This window comes from Podarcis filfolensis (genome assembly GCF_964270895.1).
Source record: "Podarcis filfolensis genome assembly, chromosome: 18".
Lineage (NCBI taxonomy): Eukaryota > Metazoa > Chordata > Lepidosauria > Squamata > Lacertidae > Podarcis > Podarcis filfolensis.
The window spans coordinates 8,560,984-8,573,620 of record NC_139622.1 but is presented as its reverse complement, the minus strand read 5'-3'; the positions used below and the strand labels follow the sequence as shown (position 1 = coordinate 8,573,620).

The 12,637-nt window shown below is 47.6% G+C and overlaps 1 protein-coding gene across 2 annotated transcripts; it reads right to left on the bottom strand.

Moving 5' to 3' along the window:
- Positions 1-5,375: 5,375 nt before the first annotated feature.
- LOC310753526 (granzyme B(G,H)-like) lies at positions 5,376-12,205 on the bottom strand. 2 transcript variants are annotated; one of them, XM_083594912.1, is made up of 5 exons: positions 11,685-12,205; positions 9,525-9,675; positions 8,226-8,358; positions 7,342-7,590; positions 5,376-6,878 (listed from the first exon to the last, which is right to left on the bottom strand). In XM_083594912.1, the coding sequence occupies exons 1-5, from the start codon at positions 11,740-11,742 to the stop codon at positions 6,744-6,746; spliced, it is 726 nt and encodes a 241-aa protein (XP_083451038.1). In that variant the 5' UTR covers positions 11,743-12,205; the 3' UTR covers positions 5,376-6,743. The 2 variants fall into 2 exon arrangements, with proteins under 2 accessions (XP_083451038.1, XP_083451039.1); XM_083594913.1 differs by having other exon boundaries at positions 7,354-7,590.
- Between the last annotated feature and the right edge of the window lie 432 nt (positions 12,206-12,637).

Genomic DNA, 12,637 nt, shown 5'->3' with positions numbered 1-12,637 from the left:
CCATAAAGAAGGCTGATGGCCGAAGAATGGATACTTTTGAATTCTGGTGCTGGAGGAGACTCTTGAGAGTCCCATGGACTGCAAGAAGACCAAACCTATCCATTCTGAAGGAAATCAGCCCTGAGTGCTCACTGGAAGGACAGATCCTGAAGCTGAGGCTCCAGTACTTTGGCCACCTCAGGAGAAGAGAAGACTCCCTGGAGAAGACCCTGATGTTGGGAAAGATGGAGGGCACAAGGAGAAGGGGACGACAGAGGACGAGATGGTTGGATAGTGTTTTCGAGATTACCAGCATGAGTTTGACCAAACTGTGGGAGGGCAGTGGAGGACAGAGGTGCCTGGCGTGCTCTGGTCCATGGGGTCACGAAGAGTCGGATACGACTAAACGACTAAACAACAACAACAACAATGTTGGATTAATAATAATAAGAATACTGTAATAATAATAAGAATACTGTAATAACAATAATAATAATTTTATGTGAGTTATAACCACTTTTAACTATTTGCTTTTCTCCCCTCTTGTTTAAGACGTATGTGCCTTATTTTATTTCCATGTTTGTATCTTATGCAAGTCCGTGACCATAATAAAGTTTGTAATAATAATAATTTTCTGTGAGTTATACCCACTTTTAACTATTTGCTTTTCTCCCTCTCTTCTTTATGTCTAAGCCTTATTTTATCTCCATGTTTGTATCTTATGCTAGTCTGTGACCATAATAAAGTTTGTTTTTGGAAGATAATCTTTATTGATTTTATGATTACATGCTATACATATACACATTACTTTACATTTAATCCTAAGAGTTGACTTCCCTCCTTCCTTCTTCTGGCTTTGTAATGCTGGATTGATAATAATAATAATTTTATGTGAGTTATAACCACGTTTAACTATTTGCTTTTATCCGTCTCTTCTTTAAGTCTTGTGTACCTTATTTTATTTCCATGTTTGTATCTTATGCTAGTCTGTGACTGTAATAAAGTTTGTAATTATTATTATTATTATTATTATTAGACTGGGAGAGCGAACACCTGCTGCAGGTGCAGGCAGGATAATGAGGACTGGAACCTTGTTTTGCATGGTTTTTTTGGGAGGTAATGCCAGCCCTAGAGACATCACCTTGCCAACAAAGGTCCGTCTAGTTAAAGCTATGATTTTCCCAGTAGTGATGCACGGAAGTGAGAGCTGGACCATAAAGAAGGCTGATCACCGAAGAATGGATGCTTTTGAATTCTGGTGCTGGAGGAGACTCTTGAGAGTCCCATGGACTGCAAGAAGATCAAACCTCTCCATTCGGAAGGAAATCAGCCCTGAGTGCTCACTGGAAGGACAGATCCTGAAGCTGAGGCTCCAAGACTTTGGCCACCACATGAGAAGAGAAGACTCCCTGGAAAAGACCCTGATGTTGGGAAAGATGGAGGGCACAAGGAGAAGGGGACGACAGAGGACGAGATGGTGGGACAGTGTTCTCAAAGCAGCCAACATGAGTTTGACCAAACTGTGGGAGGCAGTGGAAGACAGAAGTGCCTGGTGTGCTCTGGTCCAGGGGCTGTTTAGGGCTTTAAAGGTCAGCACCAACACTTTGAATTGTGCTCGGAAACGTACTGGGAGCCAATGCAGATCTCTCAGGACCAGTGTTATGTGGTCCCAGCAGCCACTCCCAGTCACCAGTCTAGCTGCCGCATTCTGGATTAATTGCAGTTTCCGCGTCACCTTCAAAGGTAGCCCCACGTAGAGCGCATGGCAGTAGTCCAAGCGGGAGATAACCAGAGCATGCACCACTCTGGAGAGACAGTCCACGGGCAGGGAGGGTCTGAGCCTGCGTACCAGATGGAACTGGTAGACAGCTGCCCTGGACACAGAGTTAGCCAGCGCATCCATGGCCAGCTCTGCCATTTAAGTTCAGTTATCCACGTATCTGTAAAAGTTTGCAGGGTATTTTTTTTTAAAAAAAGAAAAACTCAAGAAAATTCAACAGCATTTTAATGTGAATTTCTTTGGATACACACTTTGGTATGCAATTGTGCCGAATATTCACATTTTCTGCAAAGCAATTTGCCCTAAGATAATGCATTTTTTGTTTGCTTTTTAAAAAAAAACTATTACATGCATCAAAAGACACACTTTACCCCCCATTACGTGCATTCCCATAAACATGGCTTGGCTGGAGGCCTGAAGGGCAAAATCTGGAGAAATGTTAATTTTGGAAGATGACTGTTTTTGGTGTGAACCATGTTTCAGGAAGTGTGAACTTTCAATCCAGGCTGAATATTAAATGTCTCTTCCATTCCTACAATACATCGCAACCCACAGACTAAGGTAAAGGTAAAGGGACCCCTGACCATTAGGTCCAGTCGTGGCCGACTCTGGGGTTGCAGCGCTCATCTCACTTTATTGGCAGAGGGAGCCGGCGTACAGCTTCCAGGTCATGTGGCCAGCATGACTGAGCCGCTTCTGGCGAACCAGAGCAGTGCACAGAAACGCCGTTTACCTTCCCGCCGGAGCGGTAACTATTGATCTACTTGCACTTTGACGTGCTTTCAAAGTGCTAGTTTGGCAGGAGCAGGGACCGAGCAACGGGAGCTCACCCCGTCCATTGCAGAGATTCGAACCGCCGACCTTCTGATCGGCAAGTCCTAGGCTCTGTGGTTTAACCCACAGCACCACCTGCGTCCCTAACCCACAGCCTAGGGGAGTTTATTTTGTGAAAAGGTTATTTGTGAGATGTTGTGGGTGCCAAAATGTTTTAGATCTGCATTCAGGAATCCTAGAGGTTAGGGTGGTCTTTGGGGGGCTGATGAAATACAGAGAGGATCCCTTTAGAAATGAGATAGAATCCTTCCCTGTTGTCCGAGAGGACCATGTCCCACATGCCTCAACCTCAAGGGGCTTGACCTGACCTTGTCCCAGAATGTGGGTTCCAATGGCAGGTCTGCGGGGCTCTGGGAGGAAGAGCCAGTGGAATCAAGCCCCTTGAGGTTGAGGCATGTGGGACATGGTCCTCTCAGCTAACAGGGAAGGACTCTATCTCATTTCTAAAGGGATCCTCTCTGTATTTCATCAGCCCCCCAAAGACCATTCTAATCTCTAGGATTCCTAGACGCAGATCCAAAATACTTTGGCACCCACAACATCTCACAAATAACCTTTTCACAAAATAAACTCCCCTAAGCGGTGGGTTGCGATGTATTGTAGGAATGGAGGAGACATTTAATATTCAGCCTGGATTGAAAGTTGAACCTCCCTCATTCACAATTTCCAAAACAAGGTTCACACCAAAAACAGTCATCCTCCAAGATTAACATTTCTCCAGATTTTGCTGTTTAGGTCTCCAGTCATGTTTATGGGAATGCACATAATGGGGGGAAAGTGTGTCCTTTTATGCAAGGAATAGTTTAAAAAAGCACGCCAAAAATGCATTATCTTACAGCAAATTGCTTTGCAAAAAAATGTGAATTTGTGGCACAATTGCATACAAAAGTGTGTATCGAAAGAAATTCACATTAAAATGCTGTTGAATCTTCATGAGTTTTTCGTTGTTTTTTCTTTCTCTTTAAAAAACAACAACAAGCCTGCAAACTTATAGAGATATGTGGATAACTGAACTTATGATGGGAAAAAGAAGAAGCTGGAAGGCATAAAAGTGGACAATTTGTCTATCCATGTCTATGCCGTAGGCATGGGTGACTTCAACTACCTTGACATAGACAGGCTGCATTTGTGTCCCTGCCATAACCAAGAGGTAAAAATGTCTAGTTGCCCCAAAGAACTGTGTCCTAGAACACCTGGTGGCCTCAGGGGGGCTCAGGCGGGGCCTCCTCTTAAGTGGCCCCCTGGACGCTGTGCAAGATGTCAGTATTGTTGAACCAGTTGGGAGCAGTGACCGCAGTGCTATTAAATTAAAGACACGCCTACAGGGCCAACTGCCAACGTCAGAAGGTGGTGTGGTTGCTCAAGAGTAAACAGGCAAGACTCTGGCCTGTCTTTTCCAGGCTTTATTCTTGGTGCAACCTATTTACAGTGAAGAGCATCGTAAGTAATAATAATAATAAGAATAATAAGAATAATAATTATTATTATTATTTATACCCCGCCCATGTGGCTGGGCTTCGCACATTCCTCTCAAAGTCATATTCAAAGCTTCCCTACAAAGGGCTGCCTTCATATGTTTACAGAAGGTCATAATATTCTTTGTTTCTTTGACATCTGGTGGGAGGAGGTTCCACAGGGAGAGCGCCACTACCGAGAAGGCTCTCTGCTTGGTTCCCTGTAACCTGGCTTCTCGCAGTTAGGGAACCGCCAGAAGGCCCTTGGTGCTGGACCTCAGTGTCCGGGCAGAACCATGGGGGTGGAGACGCTCCTTCAGGTATACTGAACCGAGGCCGTTTAGGGCTTTCAAGGTCAGCACCAACACTTTGAATTGTGCTCGGAAACGTACTGGGAGCCAATGTAGGTCTTTCAAGACCGGTGTTATGTGGTCTCAGCAGCCGCTCCCAGTCACCAGTCTAGCTGCTGCATTCTGGATTAGTTGTAGTTTCCAGGTCACCTTCAAAGGTAGCCCCACGTAGAGCGCATTGCAGTAGTCCAAGCGGGAGTTTACCAGAGCATGCACCACTCTGGCGAGACAGTCCGCGGGCAGGGAGGGTCTCAGCCTGCGTACCAGATGGAGCTGGTAGACAGCTGTCCTGGACACAGATTTGACTTTCACTTCCATGGACAGCTGTGAGTCCAAAAAGACTCCCAGGCTGCACACCTGGTCCTTCAGGGGTACAGTTACCCCATTCACGACCAGGGAATCCTCCACACCTGCCCGCCTCCTGTCCCCCAAAAACAGTACTTCTGTCTTGTCAGGATTCAACCTCAATCTGTTAGCCGCCATCCATCCTCCAACCGCCTCCAGGCACTCACACAGGACCTTCACCGCCCTCACTGGTTCTGATTTAAAAGAGAGGTAGAGCTGGGTATCATCCGCATATTGATGGACACCCAGTCCAAACCCCCTGATGATCTCTTCCAGCGGCTGCATGTTGATATTAAAAAGCATGGGGGAGAGGACGGAGCCCTGAGGCACCCCACAAGCGAGAGCCCAGGGGTCTGAACACTCATACCCCCCACCACTTTCTGAACACGGCCCAGGAGGAAGGAGCAGAACCACTGTATGACAGTGCCCCCGGCTCCCAGCTGTTCATGTCTGGCTCAATCGCTAGCAGAATCTGGGAGTGGTCAGCCTTTGTACCTCCCCCAGCATAAAAGCCGTGTGACCCCCCCAGCCTTTTCCGCCCCTCCCTGCCCCGAAGCCTACTGCGCAGAATGGGCGCTGGCAACGGCGCACTTCCCGCCTCTCTGGTTTGCTCAGGAAAACAACAACAACACATTTGTGTGGATGCATTAGCAGTTTATTGTGAATTAATCTTGAGATACAGAGCTGCATGCAAGTTTGCCAAACCGGCGCATCTTTGCAAAGCGATTCCCCCAAAATAAGGCATTTGGGGCAGGCTCCTTTCACTGCTACGCACACTGACAGACACACCTCATTCCAGTATCTGCATTTTTGTGCACTAGGCTCGCCTGGAGAGCCAAACTGCAAAATTCAGAGGAGGGCGAATTTGAAAAGATGGCTGCGTTTGGCATCTTATTCCAGGAAGTGTGAATGAGGGAGGTTCAATCTGAATTTAATTTCCCCTCTGTCCCTCTGGTACATCACCACAACCATTAGCCTGGAGGAGTTTGGCATGTGAAATGGTAAACTGGTATCTTTTAACCCCCCCCCCCTTTTAAAATGCATTTTGGTGCCAAGGTATTTTGTATGATTGTCTGGGAATCCCTGAGCTCAGACCAGTGTTTTGGACGTCGAGGAAATGCACAGAGGAAGTCCCCTAGGGTTGAAATGAAATATCTCCTCTTGAACAGGGTGAGAAATTCCCACAGTCCTGACCCTCCGGTGTCCCAGAAGGCAGCGTCCAAATCTATACCAGGCTGAAGAGGGAGGATGGAGGAAGGTGCAATCATCTAAAGGGAGGTGCGGTTAATCTTTTGGCCATTCAGATGTTGATGGATGTTGATTGATGGCCATGTTGCCTGGGGCTGATGGGAGTTAGAGTCCAACAACATCTGCAAGGTGACAGGTTCGCCTCCCCTGATCCAGAGGACCAGGAGGAGATCTGTGGAGCTTTGGTCAGTCCAGACATTTGGACAACGGTGGAGAACCTTTGGTCCTCCAAAGGTTGCTGGAGTCCCATCAGCTGCAGCAAACATGGCCGATGGCCAGGGATAATGGGAGTTGCATCTCAGCAGCATCAAGAAGGCCAGAGGTCCCTTTTCCCTGCATTAGGAGAAACCAGGTAGGGTAGGAGGAGTCGCTTCAGGGCGTCAGAGGCGTGTGGCGCTCTGAGAGATTGTTCCGGCCGTCTGGGGACAGGGAGAGAGAAGGGACAGAATAGTTCCAAAGGAGAAGAAGGGCACCTTTTTCAGATGAGAGAGATGGAGCAGTGAAGGTCGGGGGAAGAGGTACGATGGGGAACACGGTCAGGGAAAGGAGGCGAGCGGTTTTCTTGAAGGGGATGGGGAGGGGCTGAAGGAACTTGTGGAAACTGAATCGTGTACGAAACACCTGATACTTTTTGCAGCTGTTGAGGGGGGTCAGTGTGTGTGTGTGTGTGGTTGCAGGATTCAAGCCAAACAGCTTATGTAGCAAGCAGAAGCATTAAAGGCAAGAAGAAGGAGGAGGTCTTCCTTCTCCTCTTCACTTGGTCATGGTTTTCTTGATCCAAGGAAGGTACTGGGCGATGCGAGTGTAAACGGCAGGAGGGCAGGGGTTGCTGTAGGAGAGGATTCCATGCGCTACGCCATTGCACACCAAAGGATCACCCATCTCCCCCTGTGGAAGGAAGGAAACAAAGATGGCAGGTGGGGGAAGATTTGGATCCCCCTCAAGGAGACTTGGGAGCTAATGTAGGTCTTTCAGGACGGGTGTTATATAACGTATTGGTTTCGGAAGCACAAGTAAGCTGAGATGGCATACCAAGTGCAAACCAGGCCCGGGATTGTATTCCATGCCACTCCTGCTCAGAGTAGACACATTGACCTTATTAGCTATGGTGCTGTTCCTTTCCCAGGATCTGCCTAAACCCCCAATAAAGCTCAGTCAGTAGAGCAGGAGACCCTTAACCTCAGGGTTTGGGGTTCCATCCCCACGTTGGGCAAAATATTCCTTCATGGCAAGGGAGCAGACCTCCCCCACCTCAGGGGTCCCCTTTTCATGCTGCACATCCTGTCCAATAACGAGGTGCTTCCGCCCCCTTCCTCTGGTTCTATCACCTGCTGTTTCTGCTGCCCCTTACCTGGTCGAAAGCCTCAGAGTCTTCATGTTTGCCTGCGCAGATCTTTCCATCATCGATCTTGGGATAGAACTTCTGGCACTTGCTTCTGTCATAGATGTTGACTTTGGCCTTATAGAGCTTGACATCGCAATCGTTCTGTTCCAGGCCCCAGCCGGCCACACTGCAGGCTGTCCCGTCAGAGAGGTCACTGCTAGATGTTGGCAATGGCAGGATGCGAATGTTTTTATTCAGACGAACCTTTGACTGCAGCTGGGGAAAGGAGAGGGAGATGAGGCTGAAATGAGCGCCTTATAGTTGCAATAGGACGCCCTTGAACTCTGTTCCTTTGTGAATGTAGAACTGCATTCATAATAATGAACTCTAATAAATAGTGAGAGTCCCATGGACTGCAAGAAGATCAAACCTCTCCATTCTGAAGGAAAACAGCCCTGAGTGCTCACTGGAAGGACAGATCCTGAAGCTGAGGCTCCAAGACTTTGGCCACCTCATGAGAAGAGAAGACTCCCTGGAAAAGACCCTGATGCTGGGAAAGATGGAGGGCACAAGGAGAAGGGGACGACAGAGGACGAGATGGTTGGATAGTGTTCACGAAGCCACAAAGATGAGCCTGACCAAACTGCGGGAGGCAGTGGAAGACAGGAGGGCCTGGCGTGCTCTGGTCCAGGGGGTCACGAAGAGGCGGACACGACTAAATGACTAAACAACAACAACCATAAATAGTGATAATAATCCGATCATACTAATGACCAAAGAGCTGGATTCAGCTGAACGAGTCCATTATATTTCACACATGGGGATGGAAGGAGACATTTAGCTCCTTCTGCCTTCAGGATCGGGGCCCTCGGGTTGCTTGCAGAGTGAGAAAAAGGCTTGGGGTGAGATACCTTGAGCAGACGGATATCATTTGAAAAGGTGTTGTTCTTAAACACACAATCTTTGTGCGGGTAGCGTTTGTCCACTCTGTAAGTTTCTCCGTCATGTTTGACGTCATGTGCTCCCAGGACAACCTTATGAACACTGGAAAGGAAGCAACAGTCAGGGTCAGAGATCCCAAGAATCAGTGCTCTCCCAGTCCCTGTGCAAAAGAGCAGCCTCAACCCCATGGCCCTTAATAACAAATTATTATTTATAGCAGTAGTACACCGCCTATCAGAATGGGTTGCCCCAGGCACTCTGGGAGACTTCCAACAGAATATAGAAGAACATCAGACATTCAAAGCTTCCCTACAGAGGGCTGCCTTCAGATGTTTACAGAAGGTCATAATATTCTTGGTTTCTTTGACATCTTATGGGAGGGCGTTCCACAGGGAGGGCAGCCCTCCCGAGAAGACCCTCTGCCTGGTTCCCTGTAACTCTACTTCTCTCGGTGAGGAAACCGCCAGTAGACCCTCAGAGTTGTATCTCAGTGTCTGGGCTGAATGATGGAGAAGGAGAAGAAGCCTGGGAGACAGGGCAGAGCCCTGTGGCACCCCACAAGTGAGGGCCCAGGGATCCAAAGACTCATCTCTGAACACCACTTTCTGGACTCGGCCCAGGATGAAGGAGAGGAACCACTGTATAACTGCCCACAACTCCCAGCCCTCCTAGATGGTCCAGGAGGATGTCATGGTTGATAGTATCAAAAGATACATTCAGCAGAACCAGGAAGCAGGTTTCCCCTCTGTCCCTAGAGATCATTGACCAGCGTGGCCAAGGCAGTTTCAGTCCCACAATGGGGCCAGAAGCCCAGCTGGGAGGGGTCCAAATGGTCCGCATCCTCCAGGCGTGCCTGGAGTTGTTCATCGAATACCCACTCCCCAAGAATGGAAGAGTTGAGATGGGGCGAGAGATGGCCATAGCGACCAGGTCCAAAGGTGGTTTTTTTAGGAAGCAGTTTCTTTCAGCGGTCTGGGAAGGCTAACTCACAAAGGGAGGCATTCACCACCCCGCGGAGCCCATTGCCCAGCCCTGTCTGGCTCGCTTTTATGAGCCAGGATGGGCAAGGATCAAGGAGATAGGGGGTTGATTTCACTCCAGGCAGCCTGTCCACATCCTCAGAGGTAACAGGTTGAAATTCATCCCATGCAACTTGACTAGATGGAGCAATGGCACATTCCTGCCCTGCCCTGCTCCCTTCCAGCAATTAGCTTTACCCTGAATGATCACCACTCCTAAAAAAAGAGGAAGGCCTTAGGGATACTTACTTTCTGCAGCGTGCAGAAGTCATGACCCACTGTTGTCCCACGAGGAATCCTCCACAGATGTAACGGTTCTGGTAATCCAGCAAGGCAGCCATGTAGGGTCTGGAGTGAGGAATGGCTCCATTCGGGCAACGATTCTGCCTCTGTAGTGGATCTGCAAGAAGGAAACGCAGAGATAAACTGCAACTCCTGCTGCTTACAAATTCTAGAGCATTGTTATTTTTGAGCCCAATTCAAAATTCTGGAGCTGTCTTTAAAGTTTACTGCATGCATGGGGTTGAAGGAGAATGTTATGAAAATGTTTTACAGATGGTACATCACCCCGGTGAAATTGGCAGAAATGTATAAAACATGTAACAAATGTTGGAAATGTAAAGAAAAAGAGGGAACATTCTACCATTTGTGGTGGGAATGTAAGAAAGTTAAAAGCTTCTGGGAAGCAATTTATAATGAACTGAAAAAGGTTGAAATGCACCTTTGCTAAGAAACCAGAAGCCTTTCTTTTAGGGATTACAGGGAAAGATATAAGAAGAAAAGACTTCAAACTCTTCCAGTATGCAGTTACGGCAGCAAGAATTCTTTTGGCCCAGAAATGGAAACAAGAGGAAATACCGACGATTCAAGAATGGAGAATGAAATTGACTGACTATGCGGAACTGGATAAATTGACTGGGAAAATAAGATATGTTCGAAACCAAAAGTTCATCGAAGATTGGGAAAAATTTGTTGATTATCTGAAAAATGTGTGTGAAGTGCAAACAACGCTAGTGGGGTTTCAAGAAGCACTGTAAAAACTTTTTAAGAGGTATTGCTGAATGTAAATAAAATAAAGGAGGGAAGACAAATGGCAATGCATTTAAAGAAATGCGCACTAAAGGGCAAAAATGGATGATTGTCAGGGAAGCTGAAGGAAGTTCAAAATATGAATTTTGTTAAAATGTGGTAAGATTTGGATAAATGATTTGAATGTATGGAAAATTAATAAAAATTTATTTAAAAAAAAAAAATTCTGGAGCTGTCTTGGCCCTCTATATCTGAAGGAGAGTCACCACCCCCATCGCCTGAGGTCCAGCTCTGAGGGTTTTCTGGCAGTTCCCTCGCTGCGAGAAGCCAAGTTACAGAGAACCAGGCAGAGGGCCTTCTCGGTGGTGGCGCCTACCCTGAGGAACGCCTTCCCATCAGATATCAAGGAGATAAAGAACTACAGTGGTACCTCGGGTTAAGTACTGAATTCGTTCTGGAGGTCCGTTCTTAACCTGAAACTGTTCTTAACCTGAAGCACCACTTTAGCTAATGGGGCCTCCCACTGCCGCCGCGCCGCCGGAACCCGATTTCTGTACTTATCCTGAAGCAAAGTTCTTAACCTGAAGCACTATTTCTGGGTTAGCGGAGTCTGTAACCTGAAGCCTATGTAACCTGAAGCGTATTTAATCCGAAGTACCACTGTATGTCACTTTTGGAAGACATCTGAAGGCGGCCCTGGATTGCGAAGCTTTTAACATTTGATGTTTTACTATGTTTTTATATGTGCCAAATAAAAGCCATGGGGGCAGGAGAAGAGTTCACTGTCCCAACCTGGAGATCCGAATTTTAGGGATGGGGAACCTTCATCCCTTGTGCAATGCAAAGCGGGTGCCCTGCCATTGATCTAGGCATACAAACGGCACTCACACCCTAATAATGATGATGATGATGATGATGATGATGATGATAATAATAATTTATACCCTGCCCATCTGGCTGGGTCTCCCCAGCCACTCTGGGCGGCTTCCAACAAAACACTAAAATACAATAACCTATTAAACATTAAAAGCTTCCCTAAACAGGGCTGCCTTCAGATGTCTTCTAAAAGTCTGGTAGTTATTTTTCTCTTTGACATCTGGTGGGAGGGTGTTCCACAGGGCAGGGGCCACCACCGAGAAGGCCCTCTGCCTGGTTCCCTGTAACTTGGCTTCTTGCAGGGAGGGAACCGCCAGAAAGCCCTCGGAGCTGGACCTCCGTGTCAGGGCAGAACGATGGAGGTGGAGACGCTCCTTCAGGTATACTGGACCGAGGCCGTTTAGGGCTTTAAAGCACCGTAAGCCTCAGAAACAGAAGGAATGAGGTTGGCTTGGCTCCCAAGTGTAGTAGAAATGGGCTCGTGAGTTAGCGGGTTTTACTCACCTGTTTGGGCCAAGGAAAAGGACAGCAGTAGCAGAAGAACCTGACGGAGTCTCCACATCTCGATGTTTGCCAAGGAGGGAAATGTCTGGCGCTTAACTCTTCAGCCTCTTGACTCCGTAGCTTTTATTACCTCCACCCTCTTGACCCCACCTTCCCCAGGAAGCCACAATCTAGACTTGAGATCTGATGGGCGAATCTTTACTACCCCACCCACCCATCGATGGCCATCAGATAGCAAGACAGTTTGTGGGGTTTTGTTTTGTTGGGGCCAGATAAGGAGACTGGGGAAAGGGGAAACAGAGTGAACCCTCAGTGTCGAAATACTTTTGGGGGTGTGTGCGAAGATTGGGGTGCTGCCTTGCTGTATGCAGAGAACCTCACCCTTACCAATAGAAAGGCATCATGCAGAATCTAAATCCAGACACAGGAATCCAAGTTGCCTGACCTTCTCTTTGGAGGTGGGTTGGCAAGGAGAACCGTTGTCGAGTCATCACCTGCGTACAATGGTACCTTGGTTTGCATACATCTTGGTTTGCATACGTTTTGGGTTACAAACACATCAACCCCGGAAAAAAGAAACCTCTTTTTGGATTACAACCCATTTTTTTGGATTACGAACAAATTTGTTATGGAGGCCCCATTGGCGAAAGCGCGCCTTGGGTTACAACCTGTTTTGGTTTACAAACGGACCTCCGGGGTCCCTTTACCTAAGAGCTGATCTGGGTAGTTCACTGCCCCATAAGTTGCAGTTGTGCCCTCATGCCGCAGCTATACCCCGGAGGTGGCTTGCCCCAATGTATTGTGTCTTGCCTGATTATTTTCTCTTATGTTTCTCTTATGATGGAGAGTTTGGCACGTCTGGGGGCCTGGCTGTGCAACATTAGAACTCAATGACATCCATCAAAGATGTTAGAAACTGGGCGGTGAGCTCAAGAGTTTAACTATGCAGTGCT